The sequence below is a fragment of the Callithrix jacchus genome, chromosome 4 (assembly GCF_049354715.1).
Source record: "Callithrix jacchus isolate 240 chromosome 4, calJac240_pri, whole genome shotgun sequence".
Lineage (NCBI taxonomy): Eukaryota > Metazoa > Chordata > Mammalia > Primates > Cebidae > Callithrix > Callithrix jacchus.
Window position 1 is genome coordinate 29,853,966 of NC_133505.1, and position 19,201 is coordinate 29,873,166.

Below are 19,201 nucleotides of genomic sequence, written 5' to 3' on the forward strand. Positions count from 1 at the left end.
GGTGCCCTTTTAAAAAGATACCTTGGGGAGCTTCTTGACAAATGGTGCTGGGCGTGGGTTTAGCCAATAGGGCCTGATTTCAAATCTCATGGCTCTGCTCAGCCCCCAGTGTTTAACAGCTTTCAGGGAGCTGCCACGCCATGGTAGACGCCGTCTGCTTGTGTGGACTATCCCAAAGCAGTAAACAGCTTGTATTTCATGGCTTTTCTTTTTTTTTTGAGAAGGAGTCTCACTCTGTCACCCAGGCTGGAGTGCAGTGGCCTCGGCTTATGGTTCTAGCGATTCTCCTGCCTGAACCTCCGGAGTAACTGGGACTATAGGTGCAGGCCACCACGCCCAGCTGATTTTTGCATTTTTAGTAGAGATGGTGTTTCACTATGTTGGTAAGGCTGGTCTTGAACTCCTGACCTCAAAAGCTACCACACCCAGCCTATTTCATGCCTTTTAAAAGTTCAGCTGTCTGGGTGCAATGACTCAAGCCTATAATCCCAGCACTTTGGGAGGCCAAGGCGGGTGGATCACGAGGTCGAGAGATCCAGACCATCCTTGTCAACATAGTGAAACCCCATCTCTACTAAAAATACAAAAATTAGCCAGGCATGGTGGTGCACGCCTGTAGTCCCAGCTACTCAGGAGGCTGAGGCAGGAGAATTGCTTAAACCCAGGAGGCAGAGGTTGTGGTGAGCCAAGATCACGCCATTGCACTCCAGCCTGGGTAACAAGAGCGAAACTCCATCTCAACCAAAAAAAAAAAAAAAAAGAGTTCAAGACCAGCCTGGGCAACACGGTGAAACCCCGTCTCTACTAAAGTATAAAAAAGTAGCCAGGTGTGGCAGCATGTGCCTGTAGTCCCAGCTACTCGGGAGGCTGAGGCAGGAGAATTGCTAGAACCCAGGAGGCGGAGGTTGCAGTGAGCCAAGAGCCTGCCAGTGCACTCCAGCCTCTGTCTCTTAAAAAGAAAAAGAAAAAGAACTCATGCCTTTTTTACATCCTTACCATTACCTGGGATGTTAAGGATGAAGATTCTGAAGGATACTCTCCTTTTTTTTGTTTTATGAGATGGAGTTTTACTCTGTCACCAGGCTGGAGTGCAGTGGCACGATCTCGGCTTGCTGCAACCCACCTACTGGATTCAAGTGATTCTCCTGCCTTGGTCTCTCTAGTAGCTGGGACTACAGTCACACACCACCATGCCCGGCTAATTTTTGTATTTTTAGTAGAGATGGGGTTTCACCATGTTGGCCAGGATGGTGTCCATGTCTAGACCTCGTAATTCACCCACCTTGGCCTAACAAAATGCGGGGATTACAGTTGTGAGCCACCACGCCCAGCCCTAAGAGATAACCTCTAGGCCTCTGAGTCCATTCCTCTGCAACTGTGGCCCAGGCATCCATACCAAGATATTCCTCATCTGATTCTGATGTTCGGTAAAAGTTGGGAGCCATTGCTGTACTGGTTAGAATATGGTATGAATTTCATGCTCATGTTCCAGCTGTCCGTGTCCATATCTGATTATGTGCACTGGAAAACATTGTGTTTCCAGAGTGGCCATCTGGTGTGACTTTGACATGAACTTGCCTCTCTTTCCCTCTAGGCTATGTGGTTGATGTTGCAGAATGATGAGCCAGAGGACTTCGTAATAGCTACTGGGGAGGTCCATAGTGTCCGGGAATTTGTTGAGAAATCATTCTTGCACATTGGAAAAACCATTGTGTAAGTATACCTGAAAAATGACTGCTTCTAGCTTACTGGTAGGTATGCACCTGAGCTTGCTGTGAAGCCTCAGTTCTCGTTGTCATCTTCCCCCTTTACTCTCCTGCAGACCAATACAGAAAGTTTCAGCGTGGAGCGGGGACTTTGCTCTGCTCTGCATCCAACCCTACTTGTGTTATTTGTCAAATGTTATCATCATCTAAGCCACGTTTTTCTTTTTTTTTTTTTTTTTCATTTATTTATTTTTTTTATTAATTTTTTTATTGCATTTCAGGTTTTGGGGTACATGTGCCGAGCATGCAATACAGTTGCATAGGTACACACATAGCAGTGTGTTTTGTTTGCTTTCTCCCCTTCACCCACATTTGGAATTTCTCCCCAGGCTATCCCTCCCCACCTGCCCTTCCCACTGTTCCTCCCATTTTCCCCCCAATAGACCCCAGTGTTCAGTACTCCCCTCTCTGTGTCCATGTATTCTCATTTTTCATCACCCGCCTATGAGTGAGAATATGTGGTGTTTCATTTTCTGTTCTTGTGTCAGTTTGCTGAGAATGACGTTCTCCAGATTCATCCATGTCCCTACAAACGACACGAACTCATCGTTTCTGATTGCTGCATAATATTCCATGGTGTATATGTGCCACATTTTCCCAATCAAGTCTATCATCAATGGGCATTTGGGTTGATTCCAGGTCTTTGCTATTGTAAAGAGTGCTGCAATGAACATTCGTGTGCATGTGTCCTTATGGTAGAACGATTTATAGTCCTTTGGGTATATACCCAGTAATGGCATTGCTAGGTCAAATGGAATTTCTATTTCTAAGGCCTTGAGGAATCGCCACACTATCTTCCACAATGGTTTAACTAATTTACACTCCCACCAACAGTGTAAAAGTGTTCCTTTTTCTCCACATCCTTTCCAGCATCTGTTGTCTCCAGAATTTTTAATGATCGCCATTCTAACTGGCGTGAGATGGTATCTCAGTGTGGTTTTGATTTGCATCTCCCTGATGACCAGTGACGATGAGCATTTTTTCATATGATTGTTGCCCTCATATATGTCTTCTCTCGTAAAGTGTCGGTTCATATCCTTTGCCCACTTTTGAATGGGCTTGTTTGTATTTTTCCTGTAAATCTGTTTGAGTTCTTTGTAAATTCTGGATATCAGCCCTTTGTCAGATGGGGAAACTGCAAAAATTTTTTCCCATTCTGTTGGTTGCCGATTCACTCTAGTGACTGTTTCTTTTGCCATGCAGAAGCTGTGGAGTTTCATTAGGTCCCATTTGTCTATTTTGGCTTTTGTTGCCAATGCTTTTGGTGTTTTGTTCATGAAGTCCTTGCCTACTCCTATGTCCTGGATAGTTTTGCCTAGATTTCCTTCTAGGGTTTTTATGGTTCCAGGTCTTATGTTTAAGTCTTTAATCCATCTGGAGTTAATTTTAGTGTAAGGTGTCAGGAAGGGGTCCAGTTTCTGCTTTCTGCACGTAGCTAGCCAGTTTTCCCAACACCATTTGTTAAATAGGGAATCCTTTCCCCATTGCTTGTTTTTGTCAGGTTTATCAAAGATTGTATAGTTGTAGATATGTTGTGTTGCCTCCGGTGCCTCTGTTTTGTTCCATTGGTCTATATCTCTGTTTTGGTACCAGTACCATGCTGTTTTGATTACTGTAGCCTTGTAGTATAGTTTGAAATCCGGTAGTGTGATGCCCCCCGCTGTGTTCTTTTTGCTTAGAATTGATTTGGCTATGCGGGCTCTCTTTTGGTTCCATATGAAGTTCATGGTGGTTTTTTCCAGTTCTGTGAAGAAAGTCAATGGTAGCTTGATGGGGATAGCGTTGATTCTGTAAATTACTTTGGGCAGTATAGCCATTTTCACGATATTAATTCTTCCTAACCATGAACATGGAATGTTTCTCCATCTGTTTGTGTCCTCTCTGATTTCATTGAGCAGTGGTTTGTAGTTCTCCTTGAAGAGGTCCCTTACGTTCCTTGTGAGTTGTATTCCAAGGTATTTTATTCTTTTGTTGCAATTGTGAATGGCAGTTCGTTCTTGATTTGGCTTTCTTTAAGTCTGTTATTGGTGTAGACGAATGCCTGTGATTTTTGCACATTGATTTTATATCCTGAGACTTTGCTGAAGTTGCTTATCAGTTTCAGGAGTTTTTGGGCTGAGGCGATGGGGTCTTCTAGGTATACTATCATGTCATCTGCAAATAGAGACAATTTGGCTTCCTCCTTTCCTATTTGAATACCCTTTATTTCTTTTTCTTGCCTGATTGCTCTGGCTAGAACTTCCAGTACTATATTGAATAGGAGTGGTGAGAGAGGGCATCCTTGTCTAGTGCCGGATTTCAAAGGGAATGCTTCCAGTTTTTGCCCATTCAGTATGATATTGGCTGTTGGTTTGTCATAAATAGCTTTTATTACTTTGAGATACATTCCGTCGATCCCGAGTTTATTGAGGGTTTTTAGCATAAAGGGCTGTTGAATTTTGTCGAATGCCTTCTCTGCGTCAATTGAGATAATCATGTGGTTTTTGTTTTTGGTTCTGTTTATGTGGTGAATTACGTTTATAGACTTGCGTATGTTGAACCAGCCTTGCATCCCCGGGATGAATCCTACTTGATCATGATGAATAAGTTTTTTGATTTGCTGTTGCAGTCAGCTTGCCAATATTTTATTGAAGATTTTTCATTCTATGTTCCTCATGGATATTGGCCTGAAGTTTTCTTTTCTTGTTGGGTCTCTGCCGGGTTTTGGTATCAGAATGATGTTGGTCTCATAAAATGATTTGGGAAGGATTCCCTCTTTTTGGATTATTTAGAATAGTTTTAGAAGGAATGGTACCAGCTCCTCTTTGTGTGTCTGGTAGAATTCAGCTGTGAACCCATCTGGACCTGGGCTTTTTTTGTGTGTTAGGCTCTTAATTGCTGCCTCAGCTTCTGACCTTGTTATTGGTCTATTCATAGTTTCAGCTTCCTCCTGGTTTAGGCTTGGGAGGACACAGGAGTCCAGGAATTTATCCATTTCTTCCAGGTTTACTAGTTTCTGTGCATAGAGTTGTTTGTAATATTCTCTGATGATGGTTTGAATTTCTGTGGAGTCTGTGGTGATTTCCCCTTTATCATTTTTTATTGCATCTATTTGGTTGTTCTCTCTTTTCTTTTTAATCAATCTGGCTAGTGGTCTGTCTATTTTGTGGATCTTTTCAAAAAACCAGCTCTTGGATTTATTGATTTTTGAAGGGTTTTTCGTGTCTCAATCTTCTTCAGTTCAGCTCTGATCTTAGTTATTTCTTGTCTTCTGCTGGGTTTTGAGTATTTGTGATCTTGCTCCTCTAGCTCTTTCAATTTTGACGATAGGGTGTCATTTTTGGATCTCTCCATTCTCCTCATATGGGCACTTATTGCTATATACTTTCCTCTAGAGACTGCTTTAAATGTGTCCCAAAGATTCTGGCATGTTGTGTCTTCGTTTTCATTGGTTTCGAAGAACTTCTTTATTTCTGCCTTCATTTCATTGTTTACCCAGTCAACATTCAAGAGCCAGTTGTTCAGTTTCCATGAAGCTGTGCGGTTCTGGGTTGGTTTCTGAATTCTGAGTTCTATCTTGATTGTACTATGGTCTGAGAGGCTGTTTGTTATGATTTCAGTTGTTTTGCATTTGCTGAGCAGTGCTTTACTTCCAATTATGTGGTCAATTTTAGAGTAGGTGTGATGTGGTGCTGAGAAGAATGTATATTCTGTGGATTTGGGGTGGAGAGTTCTGTAAATGTCTATCAGGTTTGCTTGCTCCAGGTCTGAGTTCAAGCCCTGGATATCCTTGTTGATTTTCTGTCTGGTTGATCTGTCTAATATTGACAGTGGAGTGTTAAAGTCTCCCACTATTATTGTGTGGGAGTCTAAGTCTCTTTGTAAGTCATTAAGAACTTGCCTTATGTATCTGGGTGCTCCTGTATTGGGTCCATATATGTTTAGGATCGTTAGCTCTTCTTGTTGTATCGATCCTTTTACCATTATGTAATGGCCTTCTTTATCTCTTTTGATCTTTGTTGCTTTAAAGTCTATTTTATCAGAGATGAGAATTGCAACTCCTGCTTTTTTTTGCTCTCCATTTGCTTGGTAAATCTTCCTCCATCCCTTTATTTTGAGCCTTTGTGTATCCTTGCATGTGAGATGGGTTTCCTGGATACAGCACACTGATGGGTTTTGGATTTTTATCCAATTTGCCAGTCTGTGTCTCTTGATTGGTGCATTTAGTCCATTTACATTTAGGGTTAATATTGTTATGTGTGAATTTGATACTGCCATTTTGATGCTAAGTGGCCGTTTTTCCCCTTAGTTGTTGTAGATTCTTCATTATGTTGATGCTCTTTAGCATTTAGTGTGATTTTGGAATGGCTGGTACTAGTTGTTCCTTTCTATGTGTAGTGCCTCTTTTAGGAGCTCTTGTAACGGAGGCCTGGTGGTGACAAAATCTCTGAGTACTTGCTTGTTCGCAAAGGATTTTATTTTTCCTTCACGTATGAAGCTCAGTTTGGCTGGATATGAAATTCTGGGTTGAAAGTTCTTTTCTTTAAGAATGTTGAATATTGGCCCCCACTCTCTTCTGGCTTGTAGTGTTTCTGCCGAGAGATCTGCTGTGAGTCTGATGGGCTTCCCTTTGTGGGTGACCCGACCTTTCTCTCTGGCTGCCCTTAGTATCTTCTCCTTCATTTCAACCTTGTTGAATCTGACGATTATGTGCCTTGGGGTTGCTCTTCTTGCGGAATATCTTTGTGGTGTTCTCTGTATTTCCTGCATTTGAGTGTTGGCCTGTCTTGCTAGATGGGGGAAATTTTCCTGGATGATGTCCTGAAGAGTATTTTCCAGCTTGGATTCATTCTCTTCATCCCCTTCTGGTACACCTATCAAACGTAGGTTAGGTCTTTTCACATAGTCCCACATTTCTTGGAGACTTTGTTCATTCCTTTTTGTGCTTTTTTGTCTGATCTTGGTTTCTCGTTTTATTTCGTTGAGTTGATCTTCGACTTCAGATATTCTTTCTTCTGCTTGGTCAATTTGGCTACTGAAATTTGTGCATGCTTCGCGAAGTTCTTGTATTGTGTTTTTCAGCTCTTTTAATTCATTCATATTCCTCTCTAAGTTATCCATTCTTGTTATCATTTCCTCCAATCTTTTTTCAATCTTTTTTCGAGGTTCTTAGTTTCTTTGCATTGATTTAATACATTTTCTTTTAGCTCACAAAAGTTTTTCATTATCCACCTTCTGAAGTCTAATTTCGTCATTTCATCACAGTCATTCTCCGTCCAGCTTTGTTCCGTTGCTGCTGAGGAGTTTTGGTCCTTTCTAGGAGGCGAGGTGTTCTGGTTTCGGGTGTTTTCCTCCTTTTTGCGCTGGTTTCTTCCCATCTTTGTGGATTTATCCACTTGTCGTCTGCGTAGTTGCTGACTTTTCGATTGGGTCTCTGAGTGGACACCCAGATTGTTGATGATGAAGTATTTCTGTTACTTGGTTTTCCTTCTACCAGTCTAGCCCCTTCGCTGTATGACTGCTGAGGTCCACTCCAGGCCCTGCTTGTCTGGTGTGCACCTATAGCAGCTGCGGAACAGTGAGGGATGCTACCAGTTTCTTTTTCTACTATCTTTGTCCCAGGATGATGCCTGCCAAATTTCAGTCTTTTGGATATAGAGGGGTCAGGGAGCTGCTTGAGGAGACAGTCTGTACTTTATATGAGCTCAATTGCTGAGCTGTGAACTCTGTTGTTCATTCAGGGCTGTTAGGCTGCTATGTTTGATTCTGCTGCAACAGAGGTCATTAAAAAACCCTTTTTTTCTCAAATGCACTGTCTCAGGGGGTTGGGGCTTTGTTTTTGGATGTCCGTTGAGGTGTCCTGCCCAGCTAGGAGGCAGTCTAGTCACTTTTTGACTGCCGAGGCTCCGCCCTGCTGTTGTGAGGTTCGTCCTGTTGCTGCAGGCTTTTGCTCTTCTGCTGCTCTTCTGCTGCGGGCTACGCCCTGTGGCGGAGTCTCTCTGTTGTAGCGGGTTGCCTCAGCAACGGCAGGCTGCATCAGCAGTGGGTGTGTATCTCAGTAGGGGCGGGTTGCCTCAGCAACTGCAGGCTGCGTCAGCAGTGGGCGTGTATCTCAGTCGGGGCGGGTTGCCTCGGTAATGGTGGACGCCCCTCCCCCATGGAGCATCTCAGGGACCATATCCATGCGAGCGTTTGGAATCTCCGTTTTGTCTGTCCCACTGCGCTACCCCTAACGCTGTGTCCCTGCAATCCCCTGGGCTGGCCCACTGTCCAAGTCCCCTTTAGTCTCAAGTTCAGCCCTCTCAAGTCTCAGGTTGCCGGTTCAACAGGGCACCCTGAGAAGCACGCCCTGTGGGACACGCTGGGTAGGGCTGGCCGCCGCCGCCCCAGCTGCCTGCTTCTCCAAGCAGAGCCTCTGCCTGGTGTCCCGTGTCTCCTTTATACTTGGGAATTTCCCCATTCTGTGGGCAACAAAGAGCGGCCTGAAAATGCAGCTCTGACTCACCTCTCCGCGGATTAACCGAGAGCTTCAATTCTGGGTTGTTCTCACAGCGCCATCTTGAGTTTCCCCCCCCAGCCACGTTTTTCAAAATGTCTTTTATCTTTCTACTAAGATGTTTTTAATTATATTTATTTTTAAATATTATTTTTGTTTTTAAGTTTTAAATTTTTTATCGAAATGTAAACACCTTCTTTTATTGTAATTTTATTGTGGCTAATTCTGTTCTTACCAAATCATTTTGATAACATAACATAACATAATCTTTTTTAATATTTTTAAAAAATTGAAACCATCAAAAACTTATAGAAAAGTTACAACCAACCAAGCTTGTTCTCTGAACCATTGAGAATAAGCTGCTGTGCTGATGCTTCATCACCTTGAATTTTTGTGTGTATTTTCTACAAACACAGGGACATTCTCCTGCAGAAACTCAATACAAGTATCAATCTCAGGAAGTTCATAGTGATGAATTATTATCAGCTAATTCACAGGTCCTATGTGAGTTTCGGCACTTGGGCCAATACTATATGCTGAAAAGTTCTAGTTTATAATCATGCTCTACGTTTACTGGTTGCCTTAGATGAATTTTGAAGCCAGATTTTTATTGGATTATTTGAAAGATTTGTGAGAAATCATTGTAGATAAAGGGTACTTCTTTGTTTTTTTTATTTTTGGTAATTTTACATTGTGGTAAAATATAGATAAAAAATTACCATTTTAACCATTTTTAAGTGTGTAATTCATTGTCATTAAGTACATTCACAATGTTATATAAGTGTCACCACTATCCATTCCTAGAACTTCCTTATCATTTCCAACAGAAACCTCTGTTCCCATTAAATAACTCCTCATTCTCTTGCCCCTGAGCACCTGATAACCTCTATTTTCCTTGCTGTTTCAGTGAATTTGCCTATTCTGGGTACCTCATGTAAGTGGAATCATGAAATATTTGTTTTTTTGTATCTAGCTTATTTCACCTACCATAATGTTTTCATAGTTCACCCATGATATAACATTTTATTCCTTTAAACAAAATTATTATTATTTTTAGAGACAGTCTCACACAGATGCCCAGGTGAGATTGCAGTGGTATGTTGTAGCTCACTACAGCCTTGAACTCTTAGGCTTAAGTGATCCTCCTGCCTCAGTCCCCTGAATAGCTGGCACTACAGGGACATGCCACCATGCCACATGGCTAATTCTTTTAAATTTTTTGTAGAGATGGGGTCTCTCTCTGTTTGGTCTTAAACTCATGGCTTCAAGCAGTCCTCCCACCATGGCCTTCCAATGTGCTGAGATCACAGGTGTGAGCCACTGCATCTGGCTTCTTTCCTTTTTTAAAAGACTGAATAATGTTCCATTCCATGTATATACCACATACACTTTGTCTATCTGTTGATGGACACTGGGTTGTTTACAACTTTTGGCCGTTGTGAATAATGCTGCTTACCAATACGCATGTACAAATATCTGTTTGAGTCCCTACTTTCAGTTTTGGAGGGATATCTACTTAGGAGTGGATTTTCTGGGTCGTTTGGTAATACTACATCTAACTTTTTGAGGAACCACCAAACAACTTCCCGAGATTCATTTTTAAAATGTAAGAAAGGACTCTCACTTCTATCCATGATGGAATACCAGAAACCAGATTTAACTTTCTATCTTAAACAACTAGACAAAATACCTGAAACAACTGTTTCAGACATTGGATAGAAGGCAGTGCAGAACTGTGATCCCTGACAGAAAGAGAGCAAATGAGGTAAGCCCTGCAGTCACCCTGGCTTTTGTCCTGGGAGCACGGTCTGGACCATGCAGTATGGAGAGGAACCTCAAGCAGAGAACAACTATCTTGTTTAGGAGGCAGAGGTCACAGTTCAGGGAGTGTGAGACACCTGGACTTTGTGAGACAGGGCTCTAGAAAGGTGTGCTCTACAAAGAAAAAGAGCTTCAAAAATCTTCAGAGGTATCACCTGCAATCTTTGCTAAATAATAAGATATATGTGTGCAAGAAACTCCACAAGCATAGACAGAGATTTGCTGCCTCAGGGCTGGGAGTTGAATGTTTCTTAGAACTCACCCAAGACAGGAAGCCAGCCATAATGGAGAGACCTTGTAGATCACTCCAGTAATGCACTACAGATTCCAGAAGGCCTGTAGTGTAGCCTCAATCATGGGGCTAATCACTGGAGTGAAGTCTGCTCTAGAGCCAGGCTAATAAAGTTTAAATACAGATCTCAAAAGGATCAAATTGGACACAAATAACCTAGCTTCCTACCATTACAAAGCCCAATATTCTTCAAAGGAAGACAGAAAATCTAGCCACTGAACAACACAAAATGTATAATGTTCAGCATTTAATCAAAAAGTTACAGGCATGTCAAGAAGCAAGAAAACATGACCCACAATCGAGAAAAACTAGTCAATAAAAACAAGCTGAGGAATGATAAAGATGATGATGTTAGCACACGAGGATGTTAAAATAACTATTAATAACTGTCTTCAAATATTTTAGACATGAATATATTGAAGAGAGGGGGAAAATATATTTTTAAAAAAACAGATGGAACTTTTAGAGATGAAAAAATTAAGTATCTGAAATAAAAAATTCACTTTTGGCATTGAGACCAGATTAGATACTGTGGAAGAAAAAACCTAATGAACATAGACATAGTACTAGAAATTATTTAAAATGAAGCACAGAAACAAGCAGACTTGTTTCTGTGAAGGGAAAAGGGACACTTTCAGTCACCTATGGGATAGTTATCAAATAGCCTAACATATGTGTAATTGGAGTCCCGGGGAAAGGCCGGGAGGGGCACAGAAATAGAATTAAATAATGGCCAAATGTTACCCCAATTTGATGAATACAATAAAACCACAGATCTAAGAGGCATCATAAACCCCGATTAACACACAAAAAAGTCACACCAGTATACCTCATAATCACAATACTGAAAATAGATGCTGAAGAGAAACTAAAAGCAGCCAGAGAATAAAGACAGTTAGTTGGAGAGGACTTCAGTTTTATTCCCACTTGGAGAAACATGGTGTTACAGAGCTTTAGGAGCACAAGCTGCTTTCACCTAAGGATGCTCCTTTAATTTTTTTATTCATGACTTGGTCAGTTCCATTTCTAAGTCATTTTTCTTCATCTGTACACAATGTGGGGTAATATTGTGGTTAAAACACAGGTCCAGTGCCACACTTCCTGGGCTTGAATCCCAGCTCTACAGCTTCCTGGGGCACTTACTTATCCTCTCTGTGCCTCCATTTTCCCAGCTGTAGAATGGGGATAGTAAGAGTCCCTACTCCACAGGAATGGGGTGAAGATTCAATAGGTTAATATAAGAAAGTTACCTAAAACAGTGTTTCACATGTCTTGAGCTCTTATAAGTATGTGCTATTAACAAAGTGGGTAACTGAAGACATTTGTCAACAATGAATTGAAGAGATAAAGAAAATGTAGAAACAGTAAGGTTGGGCAACTGATTATATTTAGAGAAAGAAACAGTAAAGAGAGTCACACTAGGCCAGGCACTGTGGTTCACACCTGTATTCCCAGCACTTTGGGAGGCTGAGGTAGGTAGATCACCTGAGATCAGGAGTTCGAGACCAGCCTGACCAATAAGGGGAAACCCCGTCTCTAGTAAAAATACAAAAAATTAGCCAGGCATGGTGGCTCATGCCTGTAATCCCAGCTACTTCGGAGGCTGAGGCAGGAGAATCGCTTGAACTTCATAGGCAGACATTACAGTAAGCCGAGATTGCACCATTGCACTCCAGCCTGGGCAACAAGAACGAAACTCCATCTCAAAAAAAAAAAAAAAAAGTAAGTCACACTAACATTTTATGCCTCCGTGATCAGAAGAAACCTAACAGAGTCATTTGGCAGAGACAGGTAATTGCAGGGGGAAGAAAGCTTGTTGAGGTTCATTGTATAGAGGAGGTGGATTTAGTGAGATATCTTATCCTCTCTGACACCTGACCCCTTCTGGGAAGAACCTGGCTGTGTGTCAGAGTTGGAACACCTTTTTACTGGTTCTAACTTCTGTAGAGCAATGTTTCTCATACTCTCATGTCCTGGGAAGCATTTGGGGATCATGTTAAAATGCAGATTCTGAATGAGTAGGTCTGGGTGGGGCCAGAGATCCTGAATTCCTGACAGGATTCCAGGTGATGTGATGCTGCTGAATAGCAAAGCCTGAGAAAATGGGAGCCTCAAGTTTGAAATGAACTCTGACAGTTACCCTTATCACTCTCTACCTCCTTTTTAGTCATTAGTGATTTTACCTTCCCCAGTAGACTATCTAGATAGAGGCTCCTTAATGGCAGAATTTGGGTCTGATTCCTTTCTATACTTTACATTGTGTCTAGCACAGTGTCAGACTAATGGCAAGTAAGAAAGGTTTTTATGAATCAATAATGGAAAGAGAACTTTTAGAAGATGGGAAATTTGATTTTAGGGTTTCTGTTTGGAGGGGGCTGTTGCTCAAACATGCAAGAACAAAAATCACAGGGCTTCTTGTGAAAATAGGTCTCTGGACTTCCTGTTCCTGTCATTAATAAGTTAAGGAATACTCCAGACAAGATGAAGACATGAAAAAGCAAGAGTTGTGCCTGCTTTTTCTTTTTCCTATTCCTATGTTGTTGAAGGAAGTAGACCAAAAGATGACTGGGATCTCCAAAGCATACCACCAAAGTTTCTGGAAATTCCCCTGGTTGCACCATGACTAAACAGATCTCTAGTATGAGATGAGATGCTGTGCGTTGGTAAGGGAAGTCATGAGCCTGAGGAACCACCCAGTCCCCCCATTCCTGCACAATGTTTTTATGCAGAACAAATTTATTTAGCTTTCAGGCTATGAATTGACAATAGTTATTCATACAGTGGTAACTATATTGAGACAGTATATTGAGGAGTCAGGTTTTTCATACAAACTATTTATTAAGTAGTTTACTTACTTTAAAAATTACAGTAGGCACTCTGTCAAAAATAGCCTAAGAAATTCGAAATGTCCATTGAGCTTATTTGTTTGGAAGTGTTTAGCATGTTTTCCTCTAACATTTTACATGTGAAAACATTTGACATTGTTTAAATCCCGAAAATAAGTCAAAGTCCATAAAACCATGATCAGTGTCTTTGTGTGTAGTAGACTCAGGGTGATTTGGTTTTTGAATTGTAATATGGAGAGAAAAAGTTTTTTAATTAGAATCACTTTATAAAAGTCATTTTCTGTTCATTTACATATTTGCCTTACTGAGCCACCTGATTCAGAAAACAAGTCTAATACTTGAGAACACAGATAAAAGGGAACTCTTACATACTTTATTGAGAATGTAAATTGGCAGAGTCATCATGGATAACAGTATGGAGTTTCCTCAAAATATTGAAAATAGAACTCCCATATGACCCAGCAATCCTACCACTAGGTATAGATCCAAAGGAGATGAAATCAGTATGTCAGAGATGTCTGCACGTTCATGTTTATTACGTCATTATTTACAATAGCCAAGATATGGGGCCAACCTAAATGTCTAATAGCAATGACTGGATAAAGAAAATACGGTACGTATACACAATAGGATACTATTCAGCCATAGAAAAGAATAAAATCCTGTCATTTGTGACAACATGGATGAATCTAGAGGACGTGGTGTTAAGTGAGATAAGCCAGACACAGAATGATGAATACTGAATGGTATCACTCCTGTGAACTCTAAAGAAAGATGATACAGAAGCAGAGAGTAGAACAGTGCTTTTCAGAAACTGAGGAAGGAATGGGGGAAAGAGGCTGGGGAGATGATGGTAAATGGTTACAAAGTACCAATAAGAGAGGAGAAGTAAGTTCTGGCATTCTGTTCTACAATACAGTGACCAAGGTTAACAATACCTATTCTGCATGTCAAAATAACTAGAAGAGAGAATTTTAATGTCACCAGAAAGAAATATGTGCATACACTGACTACCATGACTGGATCTTTATACAACATATACATGTATCAAAATATCAATAAGCACCCCATAAATGTGTACAATTACAATGTGTCAATTAAAAATTTAAAAACAAAAATAAGAACACTTAGAAAAAAAAGACATTGCCCAATTATTATTTTGTGAACATTTTGTCTCAATAGACTTCCAATTTTACGAAAAAATATTGACAATTCATGGCTAAAAGTTAAATAAATCTGTTTTACCTAAAAACATTGTACTTTCCAGTTTTATGAAAAAATATAAACAATTTGTGGCCAAAAGTTAAATAAATTTGTTTTGCATAAAAATGTTGTGCAGGAAATGAATGACATTAATTATAGAATATTTAAAATGAGAAGGCAAAAATAAGATTTTTTTCAAATTTTACATTTAATATGGGGAGTTGGAAAATAGCATAAAGTTAAGAAGCAAGAAGATACAAAATAATCTTTGCAATACAATTTGGTCATATTGATTCTTTTTTGTTTTTTTATTTCATTTTTCAGGGAAGATACCTCATTTTCCCAAAAAAATTGGCCTTAATTCTTTTGTGAACTTAAAAATGTATTGTTGGATTGATTATGTTTGGGATTGAGGTTTTTTATACCTTTCAAATAAAACTTATGTTGCTTCTAAGTAACCCTCCGTTTGTTTGTTTTTGGTTCTTTTTTTTTGAGACCGTGTCTCACTGTTACCCAGGCTGGAGTGCAGTGGCACAATCTTGGCTCACTGCAACCTCTGCCTCCCAGGTTCCAGTGATTCTCCTGCCTCAGCCTCCCAAGTAGCTTGGATCATAGGCACACACCACCACACCTGACTAATTTTTGTATTTTTAGTAGACATGGTTTTACCATATAGGCCAGGCTAGTCTCGAACTTGTGACCTCAAGTGATCCATCCGTCTTGGCCTCCCAAAGTGCTGGAATTACAGGCGTGAGCCACTGTGCCCAGCCCCAAAATTTTAATTAAAATGTATAGTCTAGCAGAAATTAATATCTGCCACTCTCATTAATTATGTTTTTAAATAAACTCTCAAACATATTTTAAGAAATTTATATTGTATATGTGAATAAGACAGATTATACTTAAACAAGTCTAATGAGAAAAATAAGATGTAAGCATAGCATCTTATTCTTTAAAAAGTATGTGCACTTGCTGGGCACAGTGGCTCACACCTGTAATCCCATCACTTTGGGAGGCCGAGGTGGGCGGATGGCCTGAGGTCAAAAGTTGGAGACCAGCCTGGCCAACAGAGTGAAACCCATCTCTACTAAAAATACAAAAATTAGCTGGATTTGGTGGTGGGTGCCTATAATTCCAGCTACTCAGGAGGCTGATCAGGAGAATCATTTGCACCTGGGAGTCGGAGGTTACAGTGAGCCAAGATTGCGCCATTGCACTCCAATGTGGGCGACAAGAGCGAGCTTAAGTCTCAAAAAGAAAAAAGTGCACTTTTGTTTGTGTCGTCTATAAGAATCAAACATGATTTAGGAGTGTTCTGCTATGCTCCAAAAGTTGCAAAGGATGCTACACAAGAATTATTTTTTAAATGTGTGAAGGATCTATGCTAATAAAATCAAGGCTTAAACATAATGAAAGTATTGATTAATATATTAAGAAAGGGAGAAAAGTGAATGGACTTTTCTAGTAATCAGAGGTCTTTTGTTTTTCAGGGACTGAAACTGAACTCAGAGTAGCCTTAGGGACCTGGTGCTCCTTCAGGGCTCCTCTGCTCCTTGGCTCCTGTTGCCTCCATCCCTCAGCTGCTCCTCATGGCACAGGGCATTCTTGAATGACTTTTGGGGACACAGCCTCACACAGTCAAAGAAGAACAGAACCTTTGAGAACAATCCACTTAGAAAAATCCTAAGGACTGTGGCTGGCCCTGTGTGGGTCATGCAATTATCCCTTGACCTGTCGCAGCAGCCAATGTGGGACTGGATCCAAACAGGCTTTGCCTGTTTTCAGGGTGGGAGGGTTCTGGGATGAGCAGCCCCACTGGAGGTGCACCGTTTGAATGAGGGGGAGCAAGGTTTTCCCTCATAGCAGGATGCTATTGCAGAAGAACAGCAGAATGTCGTACAAGGCAGACAGAGACAGCCCATGCTCACCGCAGCACACAGGGAGTGGTTAGGGCAAGCCTGGAAGCATGCCAGGACCTATGCCCTTACTCTGTTTAATTTCCAGGGCTGGGAACTGTTGCACTGAGAAGGAAACTGAGGCACAGAGCAATTCAGTGCTCTCCCCAGGTCACACAGTGGGGGATTAGCAGAGCCAGGATCTGAAATTAGTATTTTGTGACCCCAGATGCTCCTCTTTTCTTTATATGCACTTTTTATCCTTCTTGTTGTATACCGTCAAAAAAACTTTATGATAGGATATTTGCAGTGAACACAGATCCAGGTCTTCATGCCTCTGGGCATAGTCTCATTCCCAGGTTATCTTCCATGCTCTCAACAGCTGAGGGTGCTCTGTAAATATTTAATTAAGCACAAATGGATATCCCAAAAGTCAGCTTATCCAGAAAGTCCTCCCAGAAATGCCCACTGTCACCCTGATTTCCCCAGATTTCATCCTTGGTGTTATTCCCTTTCACATGGTGGGGACAGCTTGGGGGAAACCACTGTGCTTCCTCCCTAGAGGCCTGTTAGAACCATCCTACTGAGGATGAAGAGGACCTGCATTCAGCGGAGAACTTGGAGGGGGAGCAGAGCAATTGATTTGAATCTTAGAATGAGCAGGATTTGGTGAACAGCTGGATGTAGAGGGTGAAAAAGAGCCAAGGTCTCTAGTTTCATTAGCAATGCCGTTAATTAAGCTAGAAAGCTTTCTGCTCACTCATAGTTCTACCTGTTGTGCATTGTGTGCTTGCCTTATATTACATGAGGCTACACTATATCAGACACACCAATCAGTACTTAGAACATTCTCACTCTTGCTGTTTTAAGATCTGCTGTCTCTTCCCATTCCTGCTGTTTTTGAAATTTATCCGTTGTAATGTTCACCAAAAAGGCTTGACACGTGTCGCCATCTGTATATTTAGAAACGACACAGATATTTGCTCTTGAAGTCTTTGACATCACTTGAGTAATTTCAGTCATTTTTGCTTTGCATTTATTAGAAAATAGCACATTAATTTGAGTTTGGGTTAGAAGATATTCACAGGAGCAGATCAGTAACACGTGGTCATGATAAAATTCTTATCCCGGCCAGGTGCGGTGGCTCATGCCTGTAATCCTAGCACTTTGGGAGGACAAGGTGGGTGGATCACAAGGTCAGGAGTTCAAGACCAGACTGGCCAACATGGTGAAATCCCGTGTCTACTAAAAAATACAAAAATTAGCTGGGTGTGGTGGCTCGTGCCCGTCATCCCAGCTCCTTAGGAGGCTGCGGTAGGAGAATTGCTTGAACAGGGACCCAGGAGGCAGAGGTTGCAGTGAGCCAAGATGGCGCCACTGCACTCCAGCCTGGGCTACAGAGCGAGACTCCATTTCAAAAAAAAAAAAAAAAAGATTCTTATCTAGTCATTTGTATTGAGAAAGGCAGCCTTATAACAGCTGCTTTCTTCTAAGTGTGTGTGTGTGTGTGTGTGTGTGTGTGGAGCACATTGCGTTGTTGGGACTTTTTTAGTGCTGTGTTTTGTTTTTCACTTTCCCATCAACTTACCACTAAGTACATTGTGTGGAAAGGAAGCACTTTTCTCCTGCAGTTAAAATGATAGTAGGATAAGCCAAACAGGCAAATACTTGTCTTGACTAATTTTCTGTCATTAATCTTGTTAAATTTTGAGAAGAGGGTTGTAAGAGTAGCTTTCAACCAGGTGAGAACCAACATCTGCTGCTTGTTGGGGGTGGGTGGGTAATGTTTCGGGCATGGAAATTGTTATTGTAGTCTGTGGTACTGAATTTACATTTTCAGTAAAAGTCACAAAAGAAATGTGCTCATGCACATTTCGCTTTTCATTTGACATTGTTTTCTGATGGGTGGGATTTCTGGACTCCGGGCCCTGAGCTAAAGCCTCTGGAGGCTGATATTAAAGACAGTACCTGAGAAGGAAGGCCTGGCTGTAGTTTCCGGGGGTGGATCGAGCATCCCTGCGGCCAGTGTAGCTACTGTAAGGCATTCTTCTGGAGTTTGCTGAGCCTGGGACTGTCTCACTGTGGGAGATCACATCCCTCCACTCCATCGGTCATTGGTGATGAACAGAACTCTCCCATGATGAGCTGTACTTCTAAGGGTTCTACGTAGGGCCAACATCCAGAGAAAGAAAATCGCTGCAGCTCTGTATTTTTCCCTATGGCAAAATTTCACATCTTTCAATGTGCTGTGTTTAGACCAGCCACCTTTGATCCCTGAAATAGATTTAACTCCCACCTCAGCAGCTTGCGGAAGCTTCCTTTGATGTCCATGTTGTGACCAAGCTGAGTAAAATCTGTGACACTGAGTCATGGAAGTATAACTTGCCTTCATTCACCGTCACTCAAAATCCTCATTAGAGCTAGAAAAAGCAGTCATGCTGAGAAAACCTGCATAGAAAAGCCAATTTCTGAGTGTAGGCACTATGAGAACTTTCTGGAGGGGCTCTATAGGGACTCACACCTTCAGGAGTATTCACAATCTATAGTCATCACCAAGAGATTGGACTTTTTTTTTTTTTTTGAGACAGAGTCTCTTTCTGTTGCCAGGCACCAGGCTGGAGTGCAAGGGCACGATCTTGACTCTCTGCAACCTTCGCCTCACCTCCCAGGTTCAAGCAATTCTCCTGCCTCAGCCTCCCGAGTAGCTGGGACTACAGACATGTGCCACCATGCCCAGCTAATTTTTGTATTTTTTTAAGTAGAGAAGGGGTTTCGCCATGTTGGCCAGGATGGTCTTAATCTCTTGACCTCGTGATCTGCCCGCCTCAGCCTCCCAAAGTGCTGGGATTACAGGCGTGAGCCACCGCACCCAGCCTGGAATTTTCATATAAGCTTCAAGTTAC

At 41.5% G+C, this 19,201-nt stretch overlaps 1 protein-coding gene across 2 annotated transcripts in view; it reads left to right on the forward strand.

Annotated features, from left to right (window-relative positions):
• Positions 1-19,201, forward strand: part of GMDS (GDP-mannose 4,6-dehydratase) — a 643,170-nt gene that overhangs the window by 517,246 nt on the left and 106,723 nt on the right. For both annotated transcript variants that reach the window (XR_013533842.1, XM_002746279.5), the window contains exon 8: positions 1,595-1,713. Coding sequence is in view for 1 of the 2 variants with exons in the window: in XM_002746279.5 (XP_002746325.1) it covers positions 1,595-1,713 (119 nt within the window). In the remaining variant the exon portion in view is untranslated. The remainder of the gene's footprint in view (positions 1-1,594; positions 1,714-19,201) is intronic.